This window comes from Vanessa atalanta, chromosome 16 (genome assembly GCF_905147765.1).
Source record: "Vanessa atalanta chromosome 16, ilVanAtal1.2, whole genome shotgun sequence".
Taxonomy (NCBI): domain Eukaryota; kingdom Metazoa; phylum Arthropoda; class Insecta; order Lepidoptera; family Nymphalidae; genus Vanessa; species Vanessa atalanta.
Genome location: NC_061886.1, coordinates 7,779,628 through 7,807,499, shown reverse-complemented (window position 1 = coordinate 7,807,499; position 27,872 = coordinate 7,779,628). Strand labels below are relative to the sequence as shown.

Genomic DNA, 27,872 nt, shown 5'->3' with positions numbered 1-27,872 from the left:
TACACCAACACTATACAACACTTCCTGTAATTTGTTCAAGTTAAACTCTTATTAATACGGGCGCCACACATCGACCGGTCTTCGCTCTGAAGTTATTAATGATTTGCTGCGAGTTCTAACACCTTGGTCCGTCCATTCTGGTGAGGCGGGTCTTTTTTTCGTCGAGCTGGATGCTGTGGAGCCAGCTTCTTCTTCTCTATCGGGACTTGAATTTGAATCGTCTTGTTGTGGTGGAGGTCTGAGCCACCAATCATAGCCTCCGTAGAGTTGGGAGTACAACCAAGCGGGTGGTGTTGGAAGGAGTGGCGAGTTAAGGAATAATTGCGCTGCTAAAGCGCTATGGAATAGACTAGATGGTGCTGGAAGAGGCTGAAGTGGTTTCCTCGGCCTCGTAACTGAAGTAAAAGCTCCTGGACGATCATCAGGTGGCGGGCTGCTGGAAGCGGTAACCGATATATCGTCATCGTCTTGCGGTGAACTTGGCCTTGAATTAACGGGACTAGTAGTGCTGTGAGGATGCATCGTAGTTGGATTATCTGATGCTAAATCTGGGAAAGATTTTAATTTTCCATTAATTACTAATCATCATAAATTAAACAAACTCGTATTTGTTTAAAAATTTTACTTTACATGAAAAAAGTTGTCTGCTGGTTATAAGTAGATAATAAATATTCACAGACTAGTAAAACTGACCTGTTTCATGTGGCGGTGGTGGGACTGTGTGGTGTTGCGCGTGCGCTGGTGGTAGGACATGTGGTGTAAAATGGGCATGTGTAGGTAGTAACGGCGGCGGATAGTGACGAGCGAGCGCTCCCCACTCGCCACCGGGCAGACCAGCTAATTGATGAGCTATACCTGAAACAAAATATATAAACTGAATCTACGGTATTAAGTTGATAAATTAAAAAGAAAAACCTAAAATTAGTGGACTATCTAAACAATATCACATGTAGGAAATTAAACGATGTCCGTGCTATTTCTTTCCAATATTGAAAATTGACTATATATTTTTTTTATATTAACAAAAAAATCGTGTGCTTTTTCGTCGTATTTCTCTGGTCTGAGCAATTTATTCTTCGAACGGTGATAGTCTTTTGTTTTTACTATCAATAGTATGTAATGCTTCTATATTGAATGAAGATATATGAATTTAAATTTATGTGAATACAAGATGCTTCATGCTACTAACGTTAACTTGAGTCATAACGCTAATTTTATGACAGAACTTATTGTTCAATTATCTGTCTCATAAAGTTATGTTGAATATTACTACGTCATAGTCATGAAAGTATTCTGCGCTATTAATATCAAAAGTAAAAGTTTATATATCGCCAGTTCATTTCTGAAACTGGTATAAACATTTCAATCAACAGAACAATAAGAGCCGCGCTCTACTAACGCTTACTACTTAACGCACTCGTCAAAGTATTTAAATAATGAGCCGCCTCCCTCATCAGAACGAGCAATCCTCGCCTTATCTCCGCCGCGGCACTCCTCAATTGTTGCCACCTTCATTGATATCGGGTTTCGAATGTTAGGAGTATAAGCGCATTAAATATAAGTCAGCGCCAAAGTCGATTTCGTATAAATTTAACGTGATTCAAAAGTTAATTCACGCTTTTTAATCGTAGTCTAGATACAAAAACGCACTTAGTTATGATAAGAAATTATATGATATGCTCAAATTGTTTCTCCATGTACAAACAATTATTCGGTAGAATAACCACAAGAAATTATGAAAAGAATAATAATAATAATGTTAGTCCTGAACACACTTTAGAAAAATATTATATATATAAAACAATTATCATTATCATTAAGAAATCTTAGATATGTTAAAATAGATAACAAAGAAAACAAAAAGACGTAAAAGTATGTAACTGGTTATGTTTTTATGAATAAAATATAAACGGTATCATCATAAACACGTTAATGAAATAGGAAATGTGTTTCGGCGTCATAATTTCCAGTTGACATTTTTAAGCGCATAAATTAACAAAGTTCGCCGGCGCCGCGACCCCGTATATTCGGCTTAACCCTTTAGCACCCACCTTGGGTAATTCCCACCCCGAGCCAACCCAACCCTTTCAGCAATAGAATAAATTACAGACCATTTTATGTCGCTGATACCGTCGCAACGAAAATGTAAAATACATTATTTTGAATCCGACCGCTTAGCCTTTATAGGTGTAGTGCTTCATGAGTTGGGTGCAATTAGACAAAAGCCGCTTTTTAAGGATTATCCGTTTAATCATCCTTGGAAATAGCTTTTACGATAACGTTCGAGATATTGAATCTTCGTTGAGCGAGTTGGATCGAATTTTAAATCCTCGTAATGGCTCGCATCGTTAGCCTAATTGGTATTTAAGATTTCGGAAAGACGGATACAATGTTCAACATCACCGTGTAAACATTACTTACGTGTGTGATATAATATACGTCTTTAAAATGTTATCTATTTTTACTTAAATCTATAGAAACGGAAGAACAATATTATGAAAGTACGTTATAATTATAAAAAAAAAATAAGCTGAAACCGAACTCAGGACATGCAGGACGATTGCAGTTACAATAAAAACTACTCTATTTACTTGCCTTCATACTTCCATACATTTGAAAAAGCGGTAACACAGCGGTAAAACGGTAATGGTTTGCAAATCGCAAAATAAATTAATAATAATAAACTTTTTTTATTTTTATCATTTCGGGACTAGCCCATACAGTGTTAGTAAGACAATGTTTTCTTAAAAATAAAAAAGACGAGAGTCCTCTAAATTCGTTATTTTCTAATTCGTTTTTGACAATAAAACATAAATATATTTAGTATTGTTATTATAATTATATGTAATCTCAATTAATTTACTTAATTTCTTAGTTCGATCTAAAAACAAAGTTAATTTCAATTATACCAAGAGAGCACCATAACATCGTCATGAGCTCATGGCGATGTTATGTTGCTCTCAAGTAAGACTGTAGACTGCCACGCAACCTTGAATAGTGTCCCAACGCCTTATAACCTAAGTGAATATATTGAAAGTTTTAAACTACGCATTGAAATTCAATCGGTTATATATATGAAAAGCGTAGCTACGCTTAGTAATGCATATTGAAAGACTTAAGCTACGCATTGTAATTCAATCTGTCAATCGTAGCTGACTTAGGAAGTGTAGCAACGTTATTCAATACATATTAAAGGCTTAGGCTGAGCAGTGTAATTGAATTTGTTGATTATAGCTCAACTTTATTCAAAATACTAATAATTTTAACTAAAATACGGATTTCAAAAAATAATAATAAAACTTTATAGTAAAAAAGGAACAATTACGCACAACACAATTTAGTCCTAGCTCCTGAACAAGATAAGGCTAGACTGTCCCATGTTTTTTTATAAATAATTAATATATTTACAATATCAGTAACACGCTTAAAATGTAAACGAGTGTCGAATATTTACGCTAATTTATTTAATGGTAAGATTTATATTATTATGCATGTTTGTACACAACATATTGATAGACATCACCTTGTGTGATAATACAAGGTTCTGTACACAGTAATTAGAATATCCATCGTCGTGTCCACATCGTAATGAGGGGGCGCGACGTTCGCAAACTAAACAGCATAAGGTCGTTCATATTAACAACCGTAGGCAAAATATATTAAAGCAGGTACCGTGTTTACATGCGTACTTACATGGCTGAGTGAATTTTATAAGCGTTCTTTAAATAAAATGTCTGACCTTGAAATAAGTAAATAGAAAAACGTTCTTTCCCTTTTTTTAATTTTATGTAAAAACAATTTATCACAAACAACGTAGAATATATTAGTCGAAGTTTTCGATTCTAAAACTTAAGGGCATTGTTTCATTTCGTATTTGCTGTTCAAAGTTGCAGAAGAAAGGGTAGCGCCAGACTATTTGCATTCGTTAAAAATGCTGGAATACTTTGCTTTGTGTTCATAGTGTGTAATCGGCGTATAGAGCACATAAACAAAATTACATGTTTACAATTTGGTTAAAAAATTATTATATATTTTTAAACGTATACGATTCAAATTCTTTGTGTACAGTTTTATAAAAAGAGGAACTGTGAAAAGTATTTCTTCTAAAGGAATCTGATTGATTTCTTAATTTATACTTATATAAATACTTTTCAAAGTAGTCTTTATATATATACATATCTAACGTTTGCGAAATGCGAAAATGTTGTTTGCTAATTACCTTACATAGAACAATAAATTTTGCATTAGAACTTATCAAAAGTACTTGTTTCATAAAATAAAATAACATGCATTAATAAATATTATTTATAACAAAACAAGTATCAAAACGTTTACATCGCAGCACAACGAGGCGGCGCGCCTCCGAAGACGTGCCAGTCCGCTACATTACTCCGTTTGAAGGGATTTTTTCCCAGTTTGAAAAATAGCCGCGACGCGAGAGGGTTGAACCAAAACATTTTAATACCATTTCCTAGATTGCCTCTTGCATTTTTTTTGACGCTTTTCAACAGCGCTAATCCGTGAAGACGACCGGGATTACGTAGATAAAAGTATTATCGTTTTTAGTGTGATTCCGATGTCCCGGATTTAGGGGAATTTTTAACGACTGAGACCCTTCACAGTGATTAGGAAAAAGGGTTAGCCTTTTAAGAAATTATCTTACATCCCTTCGAATCTTGAGATGTTGTAGTCTGTGAGAATTGATTTCGTTAAGAGACTTTTATGGCAGCTAGGCACTTAACTCTCATCAGACAGAAATATATGTATTTAAATATAATTCCCGCAGTTTCTTTCACCGCTTCTCCTCAAGTATGAGGTGTCGTTTTCCGAACCGGTTGTAGAATTTTGACAATCAATAACAAAACGCAATGTTTGAATTCTGAATAAACTTTACATGGTGGTAAAGCTTTGTACAAGCCAGTCTGGATAGGTACCACCCACTCATCAGATATTCTAACGCCAAACACCAGTACTTCGTATTGTTGTGTTCCGGTTTGAAGGGTGAGTGAGCCAGTGTAACTACACATTACAGCTTAGTACTCAAGGTTGGTGGCGCATTGGTGATGTAAATAATGGTTAATATTGCTTACAGCACACACAGTCTATGGGCGGTCACCATTTACCATTAGATGGCCCATTTGATCATCCGCCTGCATATTATATATAAACATGTACTTATTTGAATTTATAGGCACGAAAAAAAGAACTAATTAATTCTGACTTAAAAGGCATAGAATAATTTAAAAATGAATATTAAATACAAACTTATTGAAAATTACCTTCGAAACATGAAGACTTCTCATAATATTCGGTCACAGCCGAACAGGAAATGATAGACACAGATAAAACACATGAAAACTCAGTAGTACACAGTAGTAAACTAACAAATTAAAATCCACCATTTTCGATTAAGATTTTGCAATCCTTGGTTATCGAATCCTGCGGTTTGTCTGTTTATTTATTATTAAAAGTCAATAATTACGAAATATGATTTGAAAAAAAAAAATTATATACCTATATTCTGTCGTTCAATGATCATACAAATATCGAATTGTTTTTCAGTTATGTACATTAGCAGCCCGTAAATGTCCCACTGCTGGGATAAAGGCCTCCTCTCCCTTTGAGGAGAAGGTTTGGAGCATATTCCACCACGCTGCTCCAATGCGGGTTGGCGGAATACACATGTGGCAGAATTTCCATCATCACATTTCATCAGGCGTTATGTACCTGTTAGTTATACTAGACAAATTAAACGATCGATGCAATAAATCTTAATTCATAACTATTTTTTCTTAAAACTTTTAACATCTCACTCTCTCAACTCACCAGACAAAGTTTACAATTAAAGGATAAACGCAATAATATCCCAATTTATATTATAGTTTAAGTAAAACCGTGGGATGCCACTGACGTAAGCCAAGACTGATGCGTCCCGTACATCATAAGGTTAATAAGAGGGCTCGCGAACTAACGACGCCGCTTTGTCAACGCGCCTTAACCCGACGCCATCTTGCGCGCCATGTTGGACTTCAATCTGCTTAACACTTAATGAATTTGCCTCTATTGATTTTGTTTAACCCCTTTTTGTTTAGCTTAATTAACCTTTTCTTGTAAAGTAGCGGCAAGTTTCGACACTTAGCGGAATTGTTCATTTCATAATGTCAACCAATGTACTAAAGATACCTACTTTTGTAACAATAATATTTACCTATATTTTTATAGTTGTAGTTTCTATTTAATTTAATAGTGGTTGCAGTATAGTATCATCTTGTATGTATTTCAGATTAGCCTAAAGGTTGACTAGTGGGGAAGGAAAGATTAAGTCCGTATGATGTACCGACTACACTATTATGTTCAATAAAGTCATTTTAAAATTAAAAAAAAAAAACATGATTGATACATTTTCATTATATTTTACAATTGTTGGAAAATTGAGCAGTCGTTAATACAATCATTTATGTTATAAAACCATTATGAATCTTCCGTGCATAATAAAAAGCATATTGTATATGGCGTCGTGAAAATTGTTCGCATTTAGAGTTAATCGAGCTCGCGTCATCATCATACGAATTCATTTGAAAGCGTTTAAAGTCTCGGTAAAAGCGCGAATCACGCCGTACAAAAGGCTGTATGAGGTGGGTGGGACATTTAAAATTTACAAATGCGTAATTATGCACCCGCATTGTCGCGTGGTGGGCGGAAGGGTTATGCCCCTACTCTTTCTTCCCCCTCTCCCCCCTCAATCCCGGGCTTCCGGGCCTAATGCTATATTTAATTTTCTCTAAGGCTCCCTCATTAATAATGCGAAAGCTGCGACTTTAAGTGGCGCTCACACGGCGACGCGCGACGTGAGTGACGCGGATGTGCTAAATATATCAGCGAACAGTTCGAGACAACAGAAAGCCGAATAATAAATTAATCTTTTATAATTTTATTTTTACCAAGAAACTACAAAATGTATGCTATAAAACTGAATCAGTGGCGCATTCAACTTGCTTATATATTTTTTACTGAAATATACTTTAACGGACCTAATATGTGTGATTTACATAATCGTACAAATACGTTTCCGTAACATTCAATCATTCAATGTTCTTTGAGAAGGAATGAAAATAACCGTATCCACATATTCTTAGGTCTGTACCAAGAAGTTAGAACGCGGTGCGTAAACGTGAGTGTGGATAATTTATCATGATTTCGGAAGGGTTATTGGTGCAAAGGGCAGCGACACGCTGCTCTGCCGCGGATCTCGCGGAATTTACGTATTGAAGTGTTTGCACAGAGCACTTACTAGTCTTGAAAGAAAATGAATAGAATCATTGTATTGACAATGCATTTAATACTTTATTTGAATGCAAATCTATTTTGATGGCATATTTAAAGGCAAAATTAAAAAAAACATGAAAAGTAGACTAATTATTTTTATTAAACACTGAACTTAGTTCTCAATTAGGTACATAACTGTTAGTACTGCTTGCTATTTTAATTTTTTATTATTATTCCGTAATCAAATCATTTTAACTGATTTGAAATTTATTCTCTGATTCACTGTTTTTTCTATGATTCTATAGACGCGATATTTTCAGATACTCTTTGACGAATTCATATAATTCTAATCATACTAATAGGAAGGAGGTTTTAGTGTGTAGAATATAAAAGAAACAACTATTCTTATTAATACTAAACTTTCATATACATAGTAATAAGCATAAAATATAAATTTTATAATAAAAAATGGCAAAGAAACTTTTACCATTCGAAATACCTACTAACTACGTCATAGTTGTGTATGTAGAACAAAAATAGTCGTATATCGATCAAGTATATAAGCGCCATTTTTCACTGGCAACACTTAAATGTAATTCACTAGTGGCTCTTAAAATCAAACACGAAGCAAAATTAAAAAAATAACATTATAAAACTAAATAAAGATAAAGAGTAAACAGCTAAGATATAAATGATAAATAAAAGCATATTTAAAATATGTTTGATTAAAACATTACAATTATTTTTATCGAATTTTAAACGTTACGTGACTTACAAAATACCGATGTGGAGTTATAATTCTCGTTTCTTAGTGTAGTAAGAGAGGTGAATAATTGGGTTAGGGGCCTTTGACGCCCGTCCTAACGAGGTTTGCCTACCACTTGCGTCTCCTACACTAAATTCCTCGATACAATAGAGGTGACAACTACACGTACCTACAAATAGATTACGTTACTGAAAGTTCAGTAAGTAAAGGGAATTTCAGTTTGTGTTTTGTTGATGTTAGAAAATGAAGGGTGACATATAGCTTTCAAAATTCAATGCCTATGTATTCATAAGAAATAATTTGGTTTGACAGACATTTATGAAGTTATACCTTGAATTCATAATTATTATCACCTACTGTAAAAAAATATATTTTGAGAAGGCGTTTTTTTTTAATACAAATAAGTACAAACAAAATAGTGTAGTGTATTCCACCTGTATCACACCAATCTACAAAATCTATGCGAGGTTTCTGCTAATTATACAAATAATACTAAAATTTCAAGTCTAACATGATAATTATACTCAAGTTTTTTTTTCATAAAGCCGAAAATAGCCTTAAATAAAAAATTGGTTATTCTAGTACAAAAGAAACACATTTAGTTTTATTATTCAAGCTCTTAAGTAAACATTTAATATTATGTAAAGCTACATTTGAAACACCATAATAATCTTTTACAAGACGAAGTAAGGTGATGCTTAGCAACGTCGCAACTGAGCGACGGTGCGACGTCGCGTCGCAGATTTACGATTTATAAAATAGCCGTTTAATAACAATCCAATTTTATCAAAATAATATAAAAATAAACAAATCTACATAAAAAAATATCCTCAAGAATGTATTTCAGCAAACATTTAAAAGCAAAATTCAGTAGTATTTTTATTTGTAATAACTGTTTACTATTATCGAAGTCGGAGAAAATATACATTGTTTACATTTTTTTTATTACTCCTTATATTTAAAAAATGTATTTTAAAGATTTTAATAAAACCTCAAAAAATTACTTAGATTATGAAGTCCTCTTGAGCGATATCGAGAATGGCGGTTATTCTCACCTGTGCAGAAGATGTAAAAACAGGTGCAATTTAAAAGTAAACAATCCCACTGATGGGACGACATTCCAACATGAATGACGACTGGCTGAAGGGATTAGACGTGTGACCAGCAAAGGTTTTATGAGCTTTCATAGAACACAAGCCAAGGGTTGTAGAATAGGAGAAGCATAATAGTTCGTTACACTAGCTAACTTTTAGGCGCGGCGCACTAAAGTTACACACGTTGCCGAGGCCCACACGAGAAGGGAAATACGTCATACGTCAAAATCATACCATGGACAAATATCAACATTTCAATGTATGTATTATTCCTATATACGCTATTTTTGTTACGGCCGTGAAAATAAAAATAGTCAGATTAGGCATATACTTAATATATTTTCAAATTGCCCTGTACTCTGTAATATCTACTCTTTATTCGAGTCTAATAAGAATCGGAGAACATTTGGTAATAATTAATTCATAAACATTTGTTGCAAAACAAAAATTATAAGGACAATATCTTGGAAGTGTCGAAAGAGGGTTAAAGGAAATAGATAATTAATAGCAGAGCAGAACTTTTCGGCCAAATGAAATCCCCTTTTGAGGCGTCGGACCCGACGGGTGACAACGGTCGGTGACAATTTAATATCCACGAGTGTGCGGATCGTGTCGAGAGCACGCCGCCTTCCTGATGCTATTCATCTTTATATCGTCGTCTAAAAGTTACCTAATATCATAAATATTTAGACTCGTGATATTGCTTTTGTATAAGAAAATATTGCTCAAATATTCTCAAGAACGTTTATTACGTAACTTCAATCGCTGAATTAATTACAAACTCCTTCTTTTGTGTCACTTCATTAATTAGTTGATATTAATTTTACAACCATAATTAAAAAATATTTTTTTTAATGATTTAAGTAGGCGGATATATGGGCCACCCGATGGTAAGCAGTCACCATCGCGCATAGACAATGGCTCTGTTAGAAACATTAACCATTCCTTACATCGCCCATGCACCACTAACCTTGGGAACTAAGATGTCATGCCCCTTGTGCTTGAGTGTAACTACACTGTCTCACTCACCCTTCAAACCGGAAGACAACAATACTGAGTACTACGGTTTGTCTGATAACTGGGTGGATCTACCCAGACTTATTGTACCTAGTATTGTACACATTTGTAACTATTCTTGTTAAAAATGATCATCCTTACCTGATAATTTAAAAGGTAGTGACCCCATAAGTGGATCTGGTGCGAAACGTGGACCGAAATGGAAGGGGTGAAATCCATGATGACGGGTCTTCGAGCGAGGCTCTCTTGGACCGTCTACTGTGACCTTGATCGCCTTCTGATAGGTTGCTACTTGAGGTGGTGACGTCGCCAGCATTATCGTCAACGTAAAGGATTTTCCTGTTAACAAAATAAATATACAATTATTTTTACGAATTTCTAGTTTATTGGCGTAGAGATAAAATTGTTTTGTGTCCCAAAAAAAGAACTAACCTTGTTAGTCAGACAGATGTCTTTGCATATTCTTTTGTTTTTAATAAAGAAAGTACTTATGTAATATTTAAAAAATATATAATTATGTCAGAAACAAAAACAATATTTGATGTACTGATAATACCCCAATACTAATTTTGTTATTACATACCTATATTACAGTTAAGCGAGTTTAAGACTATATACATAAATTTTGATAGAATTTATAAAGCAAAGTTCACTTCACCGTGAACTAAGTTTGGATTAAATGACCTTTACTAGGTATCAATTGTTACTATTTATTTAAATAACGCTATACGCAAACAAAACCATGTAGTCTAGATAAATATAACACACTAACATCACGACCCGAGTTCGCATGGGTGCATTTTATTAATAAAGAAAACATTAGCATTACATTAGCAGCCCGTAAATGTCCCACTGCTGGGATAAAGGCCTCCTCTCCCTTTGAGAAGGTTTGGAGCATATTCCACCACGCTGCTCCAATGCGGGTTGGTGGAATACAACATGTGGCAGAATTTCGTTGAAATTAGACACATGCAGGTTTCCTTACGATGTTTTCCTTCACCGCCGAGCACGAGATGATTTATAAACATAAATTAAAATTCAGTGGTGCCTGCCTGGGTTTGAATCTCGGCATAAAGAAAACGATATGATATAAATATAATTTGTTCCGTAATATATTAATAATGTAATAATATTATATTCTACCAGTAAAATAAATAGAATTGGATCATTAGTAGACAAACAAACAAATTTTATATGCTTATAATATTAGTATAGATGAACGAAAACCAAAAAACAATAGATGTATCAAAATAGTTTAAATTATTAGAAAGTTTCTTCAGATATCTAAAGTCCGTGAAAGATAAATGCAAGAAATAGTCAAGATTTCAAGACTCTGTGCTGATTTGTGGCTGTCACCAAGAAATGCGCGTGCCGGCACGTTCTGCGTTCCGAAGACACCCAAATTCGGGGTGCAAAAGAATTTTTTCCAGAATATAAATATACCCAAGATTGAGAAACACTGAACTCCGTTACAAAAACAATTTCAATCTAATTTTGAAAATAAATAACCTTTTAAGATTACTTTAAGTTTTAACGCATTAATAGTTTGAAACGAAAATGTTTTGATATAAGTTTGTTACTGAAATTGATTGCTATATTAAGTTACTACTGAAGCATTTCATTACAATGTAAATGATTCGATTTCGTGACTGCGGCCTAACCTATCACTTAACAAGTGTTTAGAAAATATATCGTGATATCAAAACAAGAACCGCGAGCAAGACTTGACAAGTTGTATACATTGCTGCACCATTACACTATGGAATCACATTATTCCTACAAAAGAGGCAATGCAATTTATGTTATAGATTATATACTGAATATTAAGGTAATAAGTATCGGGAATAGGAGCAATGACGCAGCGGAATTGCCATCGTAACACATCCACCGCAGAGCAGCCGCAAACACGGCGGCAAGCGTTTGAACAATCGCTGCCATATCGACACATACCTAATGGTAATTCTGGTGAAATTCATGGTCGCAATCTAGGCTTCATAAGCGGTAAACAGATACTGACTATGCCATTCATTCAGCATATAAAGTTTTGCGGTAGTGACATATTGAATTGCAATAATGCCATGTTTTGGTTCGGTTATTCAAAATCATCGATCGTACGCTTTATCGGCGCATTGAGAGACAACTCGATGATGACACTTATTGTGAATACGATTAAATTTCAGTTTATTATTTCGTCAGTAGCTAAAACATCAACTATACCGAAGATTGCAGGTTCAAACCCTGATGAACACCGCTGATTTTTCATGTGCTTATTTGGTATTTAAAATTGATCTTGTTCTTGGCAATGAAGGAAAATATTCTGAGGAAATATCGAATAAAAATCTGCCACGTTTATAATAAACGACCGCATCGGAGCAACGTGGTTTTTTATGATATGGTAGTCAGTAAGAAATATTAATCGTTCCTTAAAACACCAATGAATGTGTTACACCGGTTTCGGTTTGAGGGGTACCCAGAGAATACGACGAGAGAAGAGAACACAACTATACTGAGTATTACTGTTTGGCAATGGAATGAGGTACATACCTTCTCTCAAAGGAGAAGGAAAGTAAGTATTGGCTCAGTAGTGAGATATTGACAGGCTATGACTTACTTTTAGACCTAAACACTTACTAATGCACGCCGATGATTTAACGAGCCTTGGTGACCGTATAAAACTTACAGGTACCCACTATTTAATCGATTGGAGTTATTAAACTACGTTAATCGATTTTTTTCCAAAATATAAATAGTTATATTATTTTGAAACACTTTTTCTAGGAATGTTGTTAAAATAATGCATTTAATAAATAATCTTCAGTCAATATGTCGAAATCAGTTGTCGAGAAATAAAATACTGTATAAGTTTGAGAAAACAGGTAGGTATTATGCTTCGCCGTTGGCTGTCTACCAAAAGATACATTTCTTTAAGCGGATATTGACCCGATGTCTATCAAACCTTTATTAGATTGAAAAATACATTTACACAAAACAATATTAAGATTATTTTTTAAAAAAAATTGCATGCATATATAGGTACTTCAATTAAAATTTTAAGAACAATATTTTAATATATCTAAAACTAATCAATTACTTTGGTGTCTGGTGGTGGTTATTATCTAGACTGACGTGCCTTTTGCCTCCAATCTGATAATACTTTATTAAATAAATATATGTATAATTGTATATATTCTTATAAAAGTAAACAACAAGTAACAGCATACATATCCCGCGGCTGGACTAAGCCACGGCTGCCTTCTATCCGTTCTAGGAGAAGGTATATACATTGTGGAAGAATTACATTAAAAGAAGACCCATGCAGGTTTTCCTTCACCGTCGAGCATGAGATAAATTATAAATAAAAATTAAGCAGCTGAAAATTAAGTGCTGTTTCATCGGTTAAGATACACGCGGGGTAACCACTCGCCTATCTGGGCTCTCCCTCTTTATTATACTCGTATATTGATTTAAATTCTCATTGTCTTATTTAAATCAATTGGGTTTTTTAAATGCAAATAAGTTTTAATTTGTACATTAGTACATCTTTTTATTCCTCGCGAACTCATGTGTTGGTGAGCGACCGAGTTATATATTTGCTTATAATCATTAAATTATTTCTAAATTCCGAACCCGTGTTGGCTTCACTTCTTATTCAATAACAAGGTGATTCAAGAGTGCTTTGTATTTCTGTTTTCATATTTGAATAAATCATATTTTTCCTCTCTTAGTACTCATCGACGTTTCATAAGGATCTGTTCAAAATTTCATCCTATTAGACCTACCGAGTTAGGCTGTCCGTTTTATGACAGTGAGTCAATTTTAAATATTTTTAAATAGATATAATAATGATCGCGCGACAATTCACAATGAAATAATTAATTGTCGTTGAGAATCTAAAACGTCCTAGCAGTCAATCTATTTTATCTTTATTTTTTTGTTATCTTTATTTTATATATTAAACTTATAGACTAGGAACTACAATATATTATTATACCATAAAATAAAAAGAAAATGATGCAGTCACTAATATTTCAAAGTGTTCGAGTTTTATTAAAAACGATATATCCCTAAATATATGAATTATTCGAAGGCCCTTGACTTTCAACCGAATCACACCATTTCCCGAGAATTATTTGTATCAAAGGGCACACAGAAAAATGCGTTGAGCGTACACTTAATAAATCATTGAAGTTATTCATAAAAAGACTTTCGTCTCCCCAGCCGTGAACATATTGCAGGCTGCACGTGCGACACTTCATAAACTGCGGATATTGATCCCGAGGGGCGCTACTCTTCATAAAAATATGTTTGCATCGTATAACACGGATCAAGATCAAACAGGTTTTAGCAAATACAAATTCAATATTACATTACATGCAAGGTTTAGCTTCTGTAATAATGTTTTTTAATAATATTGTATTTACGGTTTTATCAAATATTATTATTCAAATTTAAGCAACATTCTTTTAAAATCTGTAAATACATAAACATAGCTTTGAATTAAGGTAAATATAGTAAAGTACACTATGTAAGCTTGATAACGTTTTTCTTTGTAAGTACAAATAAGAATGTTTTTTTTTTGTATACATTGTAAAAAGCCTTCTATGTATGAAGCCGAATTTATTACCTTCCTCTATTTGAAAACATTTAATTTATTCTACGTAATAAAACTGAATTACAATCATTCATTAGCAGAAATTAACGCACACATAAGTAAGTTAAGTTAGTAAAATATGTTGGAAAAGAACAATGTCTGAATACACACACACGAGAAAATCACTAAGATCCAACTAAATAGCTCAACTTTGACAATAACTTATTTCAATTATCGCTTTGTCTTGAATGTTATATGTCCATCTATTTATACTATATATTTATAAACCTACTTATATAGTTAAATACGAATTAAACTTTGAAATAAAACGCTGCACAATCGGCAACCCAATAGAATTTGCAATTTTCTCGTTAGATTAAAAATCAGCTTTATAACGTCATAAACTAGACGGGGGCGTTAAGATAAGAGTTCTCCGCCGGCTAAATAAAAAATGAGCCACAATCGTAATGGCAGCGAGCTCCTTTGATCTCGGTTTCATGGCTTACTGGGGATTTTAAGCTTAGAGAGCGGCAATTTGGATATAAAATACCTAATGCGAACCGATACGCTTTAGGGACATTAGCGGATTGGCTGCGGAGTACGAATGTATTACGTATATCTGAATGAAGACCTTTATGTTGTGTAATGCGTGCTAGCCTATTAAAAAGTCACGGGTTATCGATTACTGTGAAAGCCATTTATATGATAGAAGTTTAAATATTTCTATATGAATGAAATGAGCTACTGCTTTAAATATAACGTTTTTAAACTCAATACTCTCAGGTACAAGCGCGTGAAGTTGCCCCCGTAATAAAAGTGTACGTCTACAATCGAGACACCATAAAATTCAAGTTTATTGAAGCGTCTCAAAAGAACAAGAGAAAAGTCAAAAGCGTGTACAATTAAAAAACTCCCCCGAGACGCACCTCAAGCCGAGCGGTCAATATTACTCTCGGAGACCCTCAATTTTCACCACTCCCCAGCGCTAATAATAATAATTAGGAATGAGTGGTTCAATAATTAAAAACGGAAAAGAGAACTTGCAAAAGACGGCCACCAAAGGAAATTTTACCTCCCTTTCTCACGAAAGGAACCCTCTATTTTAAACAATCAGTCTCTCTCATCACCGCGCATAAATTTCTTTCATTAAACAGAGCCACTTTTAAATTAATAAAAATTGAAATAAACGCACACCTTAATGTAAAGAGAGTTACTTACATTTTTTATTTCATACGGATTTGTTATTCAGATTACAAATACATATAGTACTACAAAATAAACAACTGAAAGGCCCTTAATAAAAGCAATATAATAAAATATATATACATATAATATAGATGTAAAAGAAGATGCTTCTAATCTAATATACGTACGTTCCTAAAAATGTTTTTATTTTACGCCTTCTTTTATATTCAACTGACAAAGCCTTTAAAATAAATTTATTCAGCGGTGCGCTAATTGTAATTGCAAAGGGTAATTTATATTCCAAATAATATTCACATTCCTTAATAATAAGGCAAATTTAAAACCATTAGATATATAAGGGGTAACCATGCGGTGCATCAAAGGGAACCTCTCGAGTTAATAACGGAAGGTAAGGCGGAGATCTTTTTACGCTTTCATACAAAAATAATTTCCCACCTGAGGGAGGGCAGGGGTGCTATTGTGTCGTTTTACCAACGATGTTTGACTAACAAGGCTCTTCTAGTTTGACACGAAACAATAGTGACACTACTTTCTTACGTATACGTATTTATGTTTTTTTTTTTATCAACATCACTCGTACAATATTCTGCGTATTTTACTATGAACTTTGAACAAAGAAGCAATATATAAAAAAGAATATCAAGTATTTAAGTTAAAAAAATAGTCTTAATATTATTTGTGCAACCTTTAACTCTATAGAGTTACCTTTAAAACATGAATATTAACTATAAATACAAGGACCTAAAGTCTAGACCCCATAATTTTTTATCGAAGGCTCTAAAGCGGGGTCAATCAATCGATTAGCAGATGTCGCCTCTGACTACTGATGCAGTAAATTGCTCCCTTATTGCGAGGGAGATAATAAGGACGATCTCGTTTACCTCTGATTCCTAGATACTAACGTTAATTTAACTCAAAGCTAAATATATATTATAAATAGAATTCATGTGTTTTATTATATACTCTTGATTTCATTATATCTTTCTGATATAAAATAATAATATGTGTCTATTTATTTTAAAGTTACATAATAATTATGTAAATCTTTATCTTCATAGATTAACAAGACTTAAAATGATAAATCGTTAAATTTAATGAAGAACTTAATAGATAATTAGATAGGGCCAAAAAAACTCCTAAAAACCATCCCCGACATCCCTTAGATTTTAAGTAAAGCTGACACGCGAAAACCGACGAGCAAGGCCGTTCAGGGCCCTCATTAAATTTTTCGCTTATTAAAAATTCCCCGCGCCCTGTCCGTCAGTATCAGGGAACTTTTTTATACTGAGTCGTAACAAAAGTTGTGTTCTACCGATCTCCCCTTGGTCCTTTAGCTCGATAATTTGAGTGAGATTTTCTCGCAATTTAAGATAAACAAAGAGAGCGCTTACCCTTAATTGGAAAGCAGAGCGTTATTCACGAAGGAACGTGACAAATAGACACCTCTTAACTTCTTTTCCACTTTCCCGTTTAGGGCTATATTGGTTTTTTGTACACTCGCCGGCCAGAAGCTTTTATTTGTTTTAAGAAATGTTAATGAGTTACCTTCTTTTAGACTTACAAAATTTCTTTTGTCTTCCAACGATTTCTAAATATCGTCAAAAAGTATTAGTAAACTATAGACGCGCCATTGGAAATATATTTATATTAACTTTGGATTATCAAAATGTTATTTAATAAGCAATTTGAACTCTTTTTTTGATTTTAGAATTATTGTCTCCTATCTATGGTTTTCACGACTAATAAAAAGATTCAGTGTTAATTGAAATTTATTAATTTTAAAAATAAATTAATAAAACGCCATTCTATATTTTTTTGTGTATGCACAACATGTAGTATATTGATATATTATTCTAACAAAAGTTGAATTATTACCGACATATTACAGTAGAAAAGACCGACTTCGGCTAAGGCCCCGAGGAGCGAGCCTAGAGCAATATTTGTTATCCGACAAAACGTTTAATCAATTGTCTGTTCCTGTAATGTGAACTGACTTGTAAAATGAAATTTATTCGATGTTTTTTTGAGAATACTACTTGGATACCATCAAAATACTCAATTAGGTAGATTACATTACATTACATTACATTACAGCCTGTAAATTTCCCACTGCTGCCCAGCTGTAGGAAATTTAAGTAAGGCCTCCTCTCCCTTTGTGGAGAAGGTTTTGGAGCATATTCCACCACGCTGCTCGAATGCGGGTTGGTGAAAATCAGTTAGATAAAAATTCTAATTTATTTATTCAATGAAGATCACGTAGACTTACTTACTAATAGGCAAAGTAAAAGTAACCTACGGCTTGGAAAGGAAAAAATATGACTAAGTTACTTATAGATAATTATAAGGGCTTATATATCATTTTTTTTTATTATTTTTTTAATTGCATACGATTGTGAATATGACAAAAGTATTCTAATCGAACTTTATATTATTAATCAAATTTCATTAAGCAATCTTTTTAAATTTTAATAATCAAGAAATATTTTAAAAATACAACTTGCAACATAATTTCGAGTGTATAATTTCAACTAATATTGTCATTATAAACCAATATCTCGATCATTGGAAATAGAATTAATACCTGATATTTAAATAAGCTAAAATTTTTCGAACGCCGTTTAACTTAAAAACTAACGAACCAATCGAAATCATTAATTCGGAATTTATTTCCGGAACATCAATTCACTAACAGCAAATTGGCTGACTATTCAACAAAATTCGGTTTCCGTAAAGATGATTAACGATTCTAGATATTGTAAAGTATTATAAAACATTATGTAGGTTTTTATGGAATAAAACAAAGAATTAATAAAGAAAGATACGAACTTATTTGCATACGGTGTTTAGTTTAGCAATAACTTCTCTTTCTATCTTCATCCATTTCACATTCAATTAAAGAAGACAAAATATTGTATTGTCAAACATTATATACAGGCAAAACAGATTTTGTTTTTAAAAATACTAATAATACTTGATATAGTTATCTCAGATTATATTTACAGTTCATGTTGTCGAGTACAATTTCTGTTCACAATTTATACAAACATATTCTTTAACTATTTCAGAAATAAATTTTCAATTAAATGTCGTTTCTAATTGGTATATTTGAACTGTAGGGCTATTCTATAAGAAGAAACTCGAAACTCACCGCAGATCACGAGCGTGTAATGTCAAAATGTGATATGCGACATTGACTATAATAAAATTATGAAATTTATAGGATACATATAACAAAATGGCGTATCACCGTAAGTCAATTGTCATTATTTATATCACGAGTGTGATACGAAGTGACTTCTCATATAATTGGACTACAGATAACAAAAGTGTTAACAAAGGAAAAATTTTGCTAGCATTCCTGTCACCATTCCACGCGGTCATGATTTGTTGAGTAATTATTTTTAAATTTCATTTGTATTTATTTGATTAAGTTCATAGTCATGATTTAATATATTATTTCTATAGCTAGTAAGTATAGTTATAGCATTTTATTACAAAACCGCTATTTTTAGCAACTACTTCCCTTACCTGCATTATAAATATCCAAGCTTTGTAGTTTGTCTTTATTTTAAAAAGCAATAAAGTAACAAATTTACGTGTTGTTTGTATAGATATAGTGGAAGAGTGGAATATGATAGTTTTTTTTAATGACGCTAGTAAAAACTTGTAATTGAAGCCTATCATGAATTCACAGCGCTGCTAAACACAAAAGGTCGTATCTAAAAATCGTGTACTTTACTAGTTTACTACAGAACATAAAATAGTTTATTTCCTAATATTTAACTTCAGTTTTACAGACAACATTTTGCGTTTGTAGTACTGACAACTAACATCATATTCACACTTCTGATTTTGTTCTATATTCAGTAGAAGATATGTATGCATATGACAATAAGACATGGCGAAGTTTCTTCCCCCCACTGTTGATGTTGCTTCCGTTACCCCGCTTCGTTAGCTCCCTGTTATTTGAATATGAGACGGAGTTTACAGTTCGATGTTCCGTTCGCGACCCCTAAGCATCTAAGTTTTACATGCTCTCTGTTTGAATATTGAATGGAAATAGTTCATCCTTTCCCCTACTCGTAATAAGTTACATGCTGCCAACAGTTTGTCATAAATCTATGTCTCATAGTATTTGTAATATGAGAATTTGAAATCTCAAATATAAATACATGCATGACAATAATATGTTTAGGCTTCGAATTGCTTAATAAAGTTAATGGAATAGAGCAGGAATATTCATCCATACATCAACGGTTCAGGTCTACTGCTGTACGACAGGTTACCTTTAATTAGTCTTCGTTTTGTCATATTCCCTAACATTCCAACAGTTTCACGATGTACTATTAAGATAGTCTTCTTGAACCTACTCTCTTTTATGGCAATCGTGACGTCAATTGGAGGACTTTTCTTTGTCGTTATTTATCAGACCTTGACCTTCCCATTGCGACATTAGCATTACTTAAGATCATTACCATTTCGGTCGCGTAAGAAAATAGCGAGTTATACTTTTTTCGAAGCACGTTGAGCGACATTGTGCTTGCTGCAAGTCCGACGGCAATAGACCACGTCTCAAATTTTGTATTGTATCCAACATTGCTCGAACACTTTCGACTTCAGACACTAATATAATTCGAATGACAAGATATGTCTTAAGTTTAACAAGCTTATTAAAAAAGTGTAAAAAGATTTTTGGATTCACTGTATACAGTGTAGACGGTTAAATGGGCCACTTGATATCAGTGGCCAACGTCACCTAAAAAACATTGACTAGGTCCAAAAATCTAAGACATTTTTTACATCGTCGAGCTGTTCTAAAGATTTATCAAAGGTATTTTGGAATTAGAGTAACCAGTGATTTGATAGGTAATTGCGGGTTCAACCCCAGGCAAGCACCGCAGAACTTTCATGTACTTAGTTTGTGTTCATAAATCGGTGAAGAAATAAATCGCGAGGATACCTGCATGTGCCTAATGTCAATAAAATTCTGTCATATATATATATATCCATTCTACATTGGAGAACATCCAATCCTTTCCTAAGGGAGAGAAGACCTAAGCCCAGTAGTGGGCGTTTACAGGCTGTTACTTTCTTTTTTAGGGTTCCGTAGCCAAAAGGCAAAAAACGGAACTCTTATAGATCCGTCATGTCTGTCTGTCCGCCCGTATGTCACAACCACTTTTTCCGAAACTATGAGAATTATACAGTTGGCTCTTGGTAAGTAGATATATTCTGTAAACCGCATTAAGATTTTCATACAGAAATAGAAAAAAAACAGTAAATTTTGGTAAATTCTAGGTATGGGGATACCTAGAATTGAAATTTAAAAAAAAATTATCAAACCCGTACGTGTGGGATATCTATGGATAGGTCTTCTAAAATAATATTGAGGTTTCTAATATCATTTATTTTCTAAACTGAATAATTTGGCAAACAGACACTTACAAAATGGTGTCCCCCCCCCTGTAACTTCTAAACTAAGAAAATATAAGTCTAAAAAAAATATATGATGTACATTATCATACAAACTTCCATCGAAAATCGTTATGAACAAGATCTAGTAAGTAGTTTTTTTTAAAACGTCATAAATCGTAAACCGCAATTTACCCTCATTCAATGGACTCAAATGAAAAAATAAAAAAATATATTTCATAAACATAGACCTTGTTACTTGCTGCTACGGAACCCTTCACGGGCGAGTCCGACTCGCACTTGGCCTAATTTTTTATAATAGAGATAACCTCCTACACCCAAACTTTACACCTTTATTACGTAGATAATTGTAATAACAATTAAAATCAACTAATTAAGAATCGATCGTAAAATAAATTTATCATATATTCTAAAAATAATAATATTACTAATGGAATTGTAGTGCCACGTGGAATCCTGTTTTGAAAACTATTTCGAAGTAAATAGTTTCTGGTCTATTCCCACAACAGGTATATCTATTAATAGACCGTATGTTTTCTTAAAGTTAGTAGTTTCACTAAACAAAGGGTTAAATACTTCGTATCATTTTCATTTGGTAAGAAGATCCGTAATTGCGAAGTTCTATAAGTGCAATGTCTGCGTCTAAAGTACTAGACTTAAGTCGGTTAAACCTAAATGCGTATTAAATTAAACCGGCGATTAGTTTCTGGTCTATCAGACACTCGGAACAGAAAACAATTTACAAGTGACATATTGCTATTCTGTACTTTTACATGATGATATCCAAACATACAGGACTTAATAGTGTATATTATTTAAGCTGTAGGTATAGGCTACGATTTATCAGGACGCTTCGTGGACAACGTTCAATAAAACCAAGAAAAATCTTCATTATATCGATGTTTATAATACATCAAACATTATGAATAGTTTCTCATATCGCAAGAAACACACAGTATACGCTATGTATCTTACCGAATTTTCTAAAGAGAATTTATTTTTATTTATTTATTTAAAAACTTTATTGACCAACAACAAAAGTTAGAACAAAAGGCGGACTTAATGCCTGAAGGCATTCTCTACCAGTCAACCTTTAGGCCAAACAGAAAGTCATGAAGGCGGTAACAATAAATTTTACAATAAATACGATAATAATAATATTGAAACAGAAACATAGATAAAATATTATATATATGCATGAGAATACACATTTATAATTAACAGACATAATAGAAATTTTAAAAACACAGCGTAGTGAGAGAAAGAAGAAAGAAAGAGGTTTAATAGTTTTTAGGTTTTCACTTAAGAGAGGTTTTTAATAAGATGATCCTGTAAACGACGCTTGAACAATGCCTTAGTAGGAGCCTTTCTAATTTCTACCGGAAGCTAACCAGTAGTAGCTTCACAAAAACTTTATGTTACATTGGTCATACAATGCAGATTCAATAGTTGTACTTTTGAACTATTTGAAGGAATAATTGGAAAAAACAAATCTTATTGTCACAATAAAGTGCCGACTTCAAAATACATTTCATTAAAATAAAATATTTAATCGATATTCGAACACTTTCGACTAGTATCACTGGTACTAAATTCTACAAGATCCTCAGTAGTTACTCTTTTTTTGTCAACTATACACATATATACGTATTCATATACAATTTTTATAAATACCGCATTACATTAACATACATTAACAGCCTGTAAATTTCCCACTGCTGGGCTAAGGCCTTCTCTCCCTCTGAGGAGAAGGTTTGGAGCATATTGCACCACGCTACTCCAATGCGGCTTGGTGGAATACACATGTGGCAGAATTTCGTTGAAATTAGACACATGCAGTTTTCATCACGATTTTTTCCTTCATGATCGAGCACGAGATGAATTATAATATCCAATTTAGCACATGAAAATTCAGTGGTGCTTGCCTGGGTTTGAACGTGTATCGGTTAAGATACACACGTTCTAACCACTGGGCCATCTCGGCACGGTATGGCACGGCACATATATACCGCATGAAAAGCTCTAAATACTAACTACTTACACGCTTGTTGTTCCTGAATATCATCTCGTATAGAATAAAATATTGTATAATTAAATACCTTATTTGTAGACTTTTTTTATGCACGTGCTTGATATTTACTAACTAAACCGAATAAAAAAAAAAACATTTTAACTGTCGAATATAGAATTACCATCAAAAATGGATGAATGTAAATTGCGCAAACAATATCGAAATGATTTTGACCTATTTGTGTGATAGCGTTACGAAGCAACTTTGATGTCTCACTCCTAATGTAGTTGAATCTTAACAGATCAATTACCCCCATTGACTTAATATTCCGACAAAGAGAAGACCTGTTGAAATATTCAGCAGAGAAGGCGCACGGGCTTTGTTTTTGAGTGTGCACTCGAGGGGGGATTTTTTATGAGAAGACGTCTGCATTATCGTAAACATTCAGATATATGTACGGAGCGAACGTATGAAATATTTAATATGTTTTGAGTATGGATTTTTTATCAAATTTTACGATTTCACTGCCACCCGACGGATTGAAGTGATTTTTTTTGTGTTAAGTTGTAAAGTTTAAATATTTTAGACGAGCCATAGACGATAAATATTTTAGGCATTATTAATATAATGAAAAAAAGTTTATTAAATGTTAATTAATTTGTAAATAATATTCAACAAATTTACAGAGTTATATGTAAATAACTTCATCTAAGATATTAACTTTTCTCTAAACTAATTAACTCAATAAAAGTTTTATTGAATTAGTTCTAATTGACCGGGTTATACTTAGGATAAGTATAACCCGGTCAATTGTGTTCAACATAAGTCGATTTTGCGACGTCTACACTTGAGGTGATTCCGAGCAAACCATTGGGTATTCGATTGCCTTATAAATTACTATAATGCCCTTTTCGCCCTTTCGAATAAAATGTTTTTGAAGTCATAAAAACTACCCTTTTATATCGAGTAAGATGTATGATAAAGTAGTATTATTTTAATTTATAAAATTTATTAAGAAATTAAAAAAAAAAATGTCTTTATAATTGAATTTAAAAAATATATTATATAGCTTATAAAAATGCCAATTCCTAATTTGTCTCGAAGTATTTTTTAGTATACAAACTACTAAATAAAGTAGGTGTAGTAGTAGAAGACTTTTTCTTAATTTTCCAAGTTATCTCTCGTTGTTTTCACAAAAACAAAAACATTATAAATAAAATTAGTTTATAAAAACTCCATGGTACTTTACGGATTTTGAACTTATGAAATTATTATATCAATGATTGTTAATTTTAAAGTGTTGAAATATATATCATTGTATAAATTAAATTTGGCATGGCATTCCTATAGAATCGTTTCATTTCTAATGTTCATTAATCAACTAATTAGGTCAAAAGAATATTTAATAATATTTAATTGTTAGTTATAGTCTCTTCGATTAATAAGGCTCTTCGTCAAATGGTAATATGAATTTATTATTTTAAAAAATATTGTATAATTTAAAAAAGAACTCCCAAGCCAGAGCTAAAAAGTTAGAAAAAAAATATATTTAAATTCAGAACATGAAGGCAGAATGAGCAAATAGATCGATTGAAATTTTAAGCGGTGTAATCTAACCTAAGAAATATGTCTATATGTAAATGCCAAAGTAACTCTGTCCGTCTGTCTATTTGTCTGTAACGCTTTTATGGCTAGGCCGAAATAGAAATATGAACACTTATATTTAAGCCTTTCGGTGCAAGTAACACGCAGTGATATAAAGGTTTTTTAAAAGTTCCAATGGGTCTTAAATAGGGAAACTCAATGAATTAAGTAATATATTTTTTTGAAGTTAGTAAAGGCACAATTAAATTGTAGAAGTGATTAGATATTTAAATATAACGTGATTTTAATGTTTTTTAGCAACTTTACCTTACCTTTGATTTACCTACATTACCTAAAATTATTTGTGATCGTGATGGTTGTAAGTAACCATGAGGTATCCTTCATTATTATTTGAACCATTGCAAGTATTAAAATTCTTTACTTTAAATAAATATAATAATAAAAAATAAATGAGCTATTAATACTGGTCACGGGCCTTCCTCTTAGTATTGGAATAGTTCTAGTAAAGTCATAGTTCACCAAAACAGATCCATTACTGGTTGGAGATAAAACATAATTTCGAAAAATCAGAAGTGCGTTCGAGGAATCGAATTTTCGGGTTGCAGTCGAACACTTTCGGCACTTGACTATTGCTGTTTCCTAATCTTACTAATGATATAAATGTACGGATGGATGTTTTTTACTTAATCGCGCCAGAATGGCTGAACGGATCTGGATGAAATTTGGTACAGAAATATATTATAGTCTGAAATAGTAAATAGGCTTTTATCGCGAAAAAATGTACGGTTCCCGAGCGATAGATTTATTTTTGTTTTTTTCACAGAGCAAGGGAACGCATATTATTTTTTGCATTTTTATTACTAAGGTGTTAAAGCCCTAGTGCATGTTATGAAACAGAATTACACGTCCTAAAAAAAACGTTGCTCTTTGTCTATAAAATAACAGACAATGACTTGACTAGTGGTACCTGTCCTGACAAGCTTGCACAAAACTGTACTAGTAATAAGAACCTATTAGAATATCAGTTTACTGAGATAAGTGGATTTAAACACGATAAGACAGTTTGAACTGTCTGACTAAGCTTGGCACCTGCGTGCTTTAAATGACCGTATATTATTTTCTTAGAAAGGAAAAGAGAAAGAAAGATATTTAAAATATCAAACTAATACTAATACTTAATTCAAGTAAACTCTAACAAGTACTCTTGATCGCCAAAGGTTGAATATTTTTTTTTACGAATTTTCCTTCTAACTTTTTATGTATTATATAATTATGTAGGTAGACAAATGAGCTACCTGATAGTCGATGCTCATTTTAAACCATTTAAACCATTTATTTTTGCTACTCATATACATACATTACAACGATAGTACACAAGAAAATAATTAAATTCAAGAAAAACAATTATTAAATATACATTAAAATGTTTAACAATTCAATATAATAAAACAGTGTAGGTAGCAAGGGATTCATCTCAGTATATGCTGTGCTAATGCACAACACTGATTTTCAGATGGCCCCTGACTACTGAGTGAACATAAACAAATACACGCGCACACGAAAATTAAAATAAATGAAATTAAAGTATAAGAAAACAAAAACTAAACTACACTTTTCCTAAAGAAAAAAGAAAAAATAAAAAAAAACCACAATAAACCACATTTCCTTTGTGGGTAACAACTTAAACGAGGATAATTTACAAGGAGTTGGTTTAATAGCTAATAGTGGCATGACGTTCAACATGGATTTTGCAGAGTCCTTTACCAGAAACAACTAAGTAACGTAGAAATTAGAAAATTTAAAATTCACTACACCAATTATGATTAGACTTACCTCTGCCGCTTCTACCGACGAACCTCAAGTCATTAAATTTAGCCACTTGGTTCTTCATCACTGCAGTACAATTCCTCAATTCAGCAGAGCAGTTTTCATCATTGCCAGCCCGCACAGTCACCAACGTGCCATCACCAACATCGCCAAGGGCTACCACCTTAAATGCCACTGGTAGCGTCTTATTTGACCGCCAGTGTGGTGGCAATACTGTGCAAACCTAAAACAAAGATATACCTACTCAGAACTCAGAAATTAATAGAATCACATGTCCAAAACGACGCGACGGCCTTTTAGCTTTATCAACTAAGCGGACACGTTATAAAAAAAAAATCTATATCAACTAAAAAATTAGCCATATTTAGAAGCAAAAAGAACAAATTTTTTCTTTAGTCGATCGCGTTTTATCATATTGTTTAACATTATTATTTAAATCGGAAGAATCGCTCTGTATTTTCGAACTAAAAAAAACTTACTACATGAGGGCAGCCGGTTTTGACTAGCTCGCCGGGATGATCAGCTAGCAGACCTTCCAGCGTTCTCTCTGCCAGTAGCTCTGCCGTCAGCGGTTGACTTGGCAAAGCGTTACCATAACTAGAAGACGGCGCCTCATGGCCCAACCCATTTGTAGTCGAACTCACTTCACTCGATAGATGCATCGTCCACAGATTATATCGTATACATTTAAAACTTATTGTTAAATAAAAGTAGTCTATAAGTATTCACAATATCTGTCACATAACTTCAGGTGGACATCGATAGATGTTATACGTTACATCACAGTTTTCGAAACGCATTACTCTATAGATTGAGGCCGTCGTCATTTTACCTGAAAAGAAATTAAAAGGTTTATATTTGCTTATTTAGTTCAGTGCTTTGAGTCAGCTGTACTGAGATAGTTTCTTTTGCCACACAACATAATTCATAAAATTTAAATCGTTATTACTTGTTTGTGTGTAACATTAAATAGTTTATTACTTTTTTCCTAAAAACACTAAACTTTATTAATGTGACGGATTGCTACAATCAAATGATTTCCAAGTATTTTTTTTT

The 27,872-nt window shown here is 32.9% G+C and overlaps 1 protein-coding gene across 1 annotated transcript; it reads right to left on the bottom strand.

The window, feature by feature from the left end:
- Positions 1 to 40: 40 nt before the first annotated feature.
- On the bottom strand, positions 41 to 27,478 carry LOC125069947 (runt-related transcription factor 1). The gene is made up of 5 exons (XM_047679575.1): positions 27,296 to 27,478; positions 26,823 to 27,039; positions 10,285 to 10,482; positions 694 to 855; positions 41 to 548 (listed from the first exon to the last, which is right to left on the bottom strand). The coding sequence occupies exons 1-5, from the start codon at positions 27,476 to 27,478 to the stop codon at positions 52 to 54; spliced, it is 1,257 nt and encodes a 418-aa protein (XP_047535531.1). The 3' UTR covers positions 41 to 51.
- Between the last annotated feature and the right edge of the window lie 394 nt (positions 27,479 to 27,872).

What these genes read in the sequence shown, in the direction of transcription:
- LOC125069947 (XM_047679575.1), bottom strand. Translation starts at nt 27,478, where the DNA reads ATGCATCTATCGAGTGAAGTGAGTTCGACTACAAATGGGTTGGGCCAT. An exon ending in CGTCGGTAGAAGCGGCAGAG is followed by an intron (nt 10,483 to 26,822) that starts GTAAGTCTAATC and finishes TTTTGTTAACAG; the next exon opens with GAAAATCCTTTACGTTGACG. An exon ending in ACTACCTTTTAAATTATCAG is followed by an intron (nt 856 to 10,284) that starts GTAAGGATGATC and finishes ATTTTGTTTCAG; the next exon opens with GTATAGCTCATCAATTAGCT.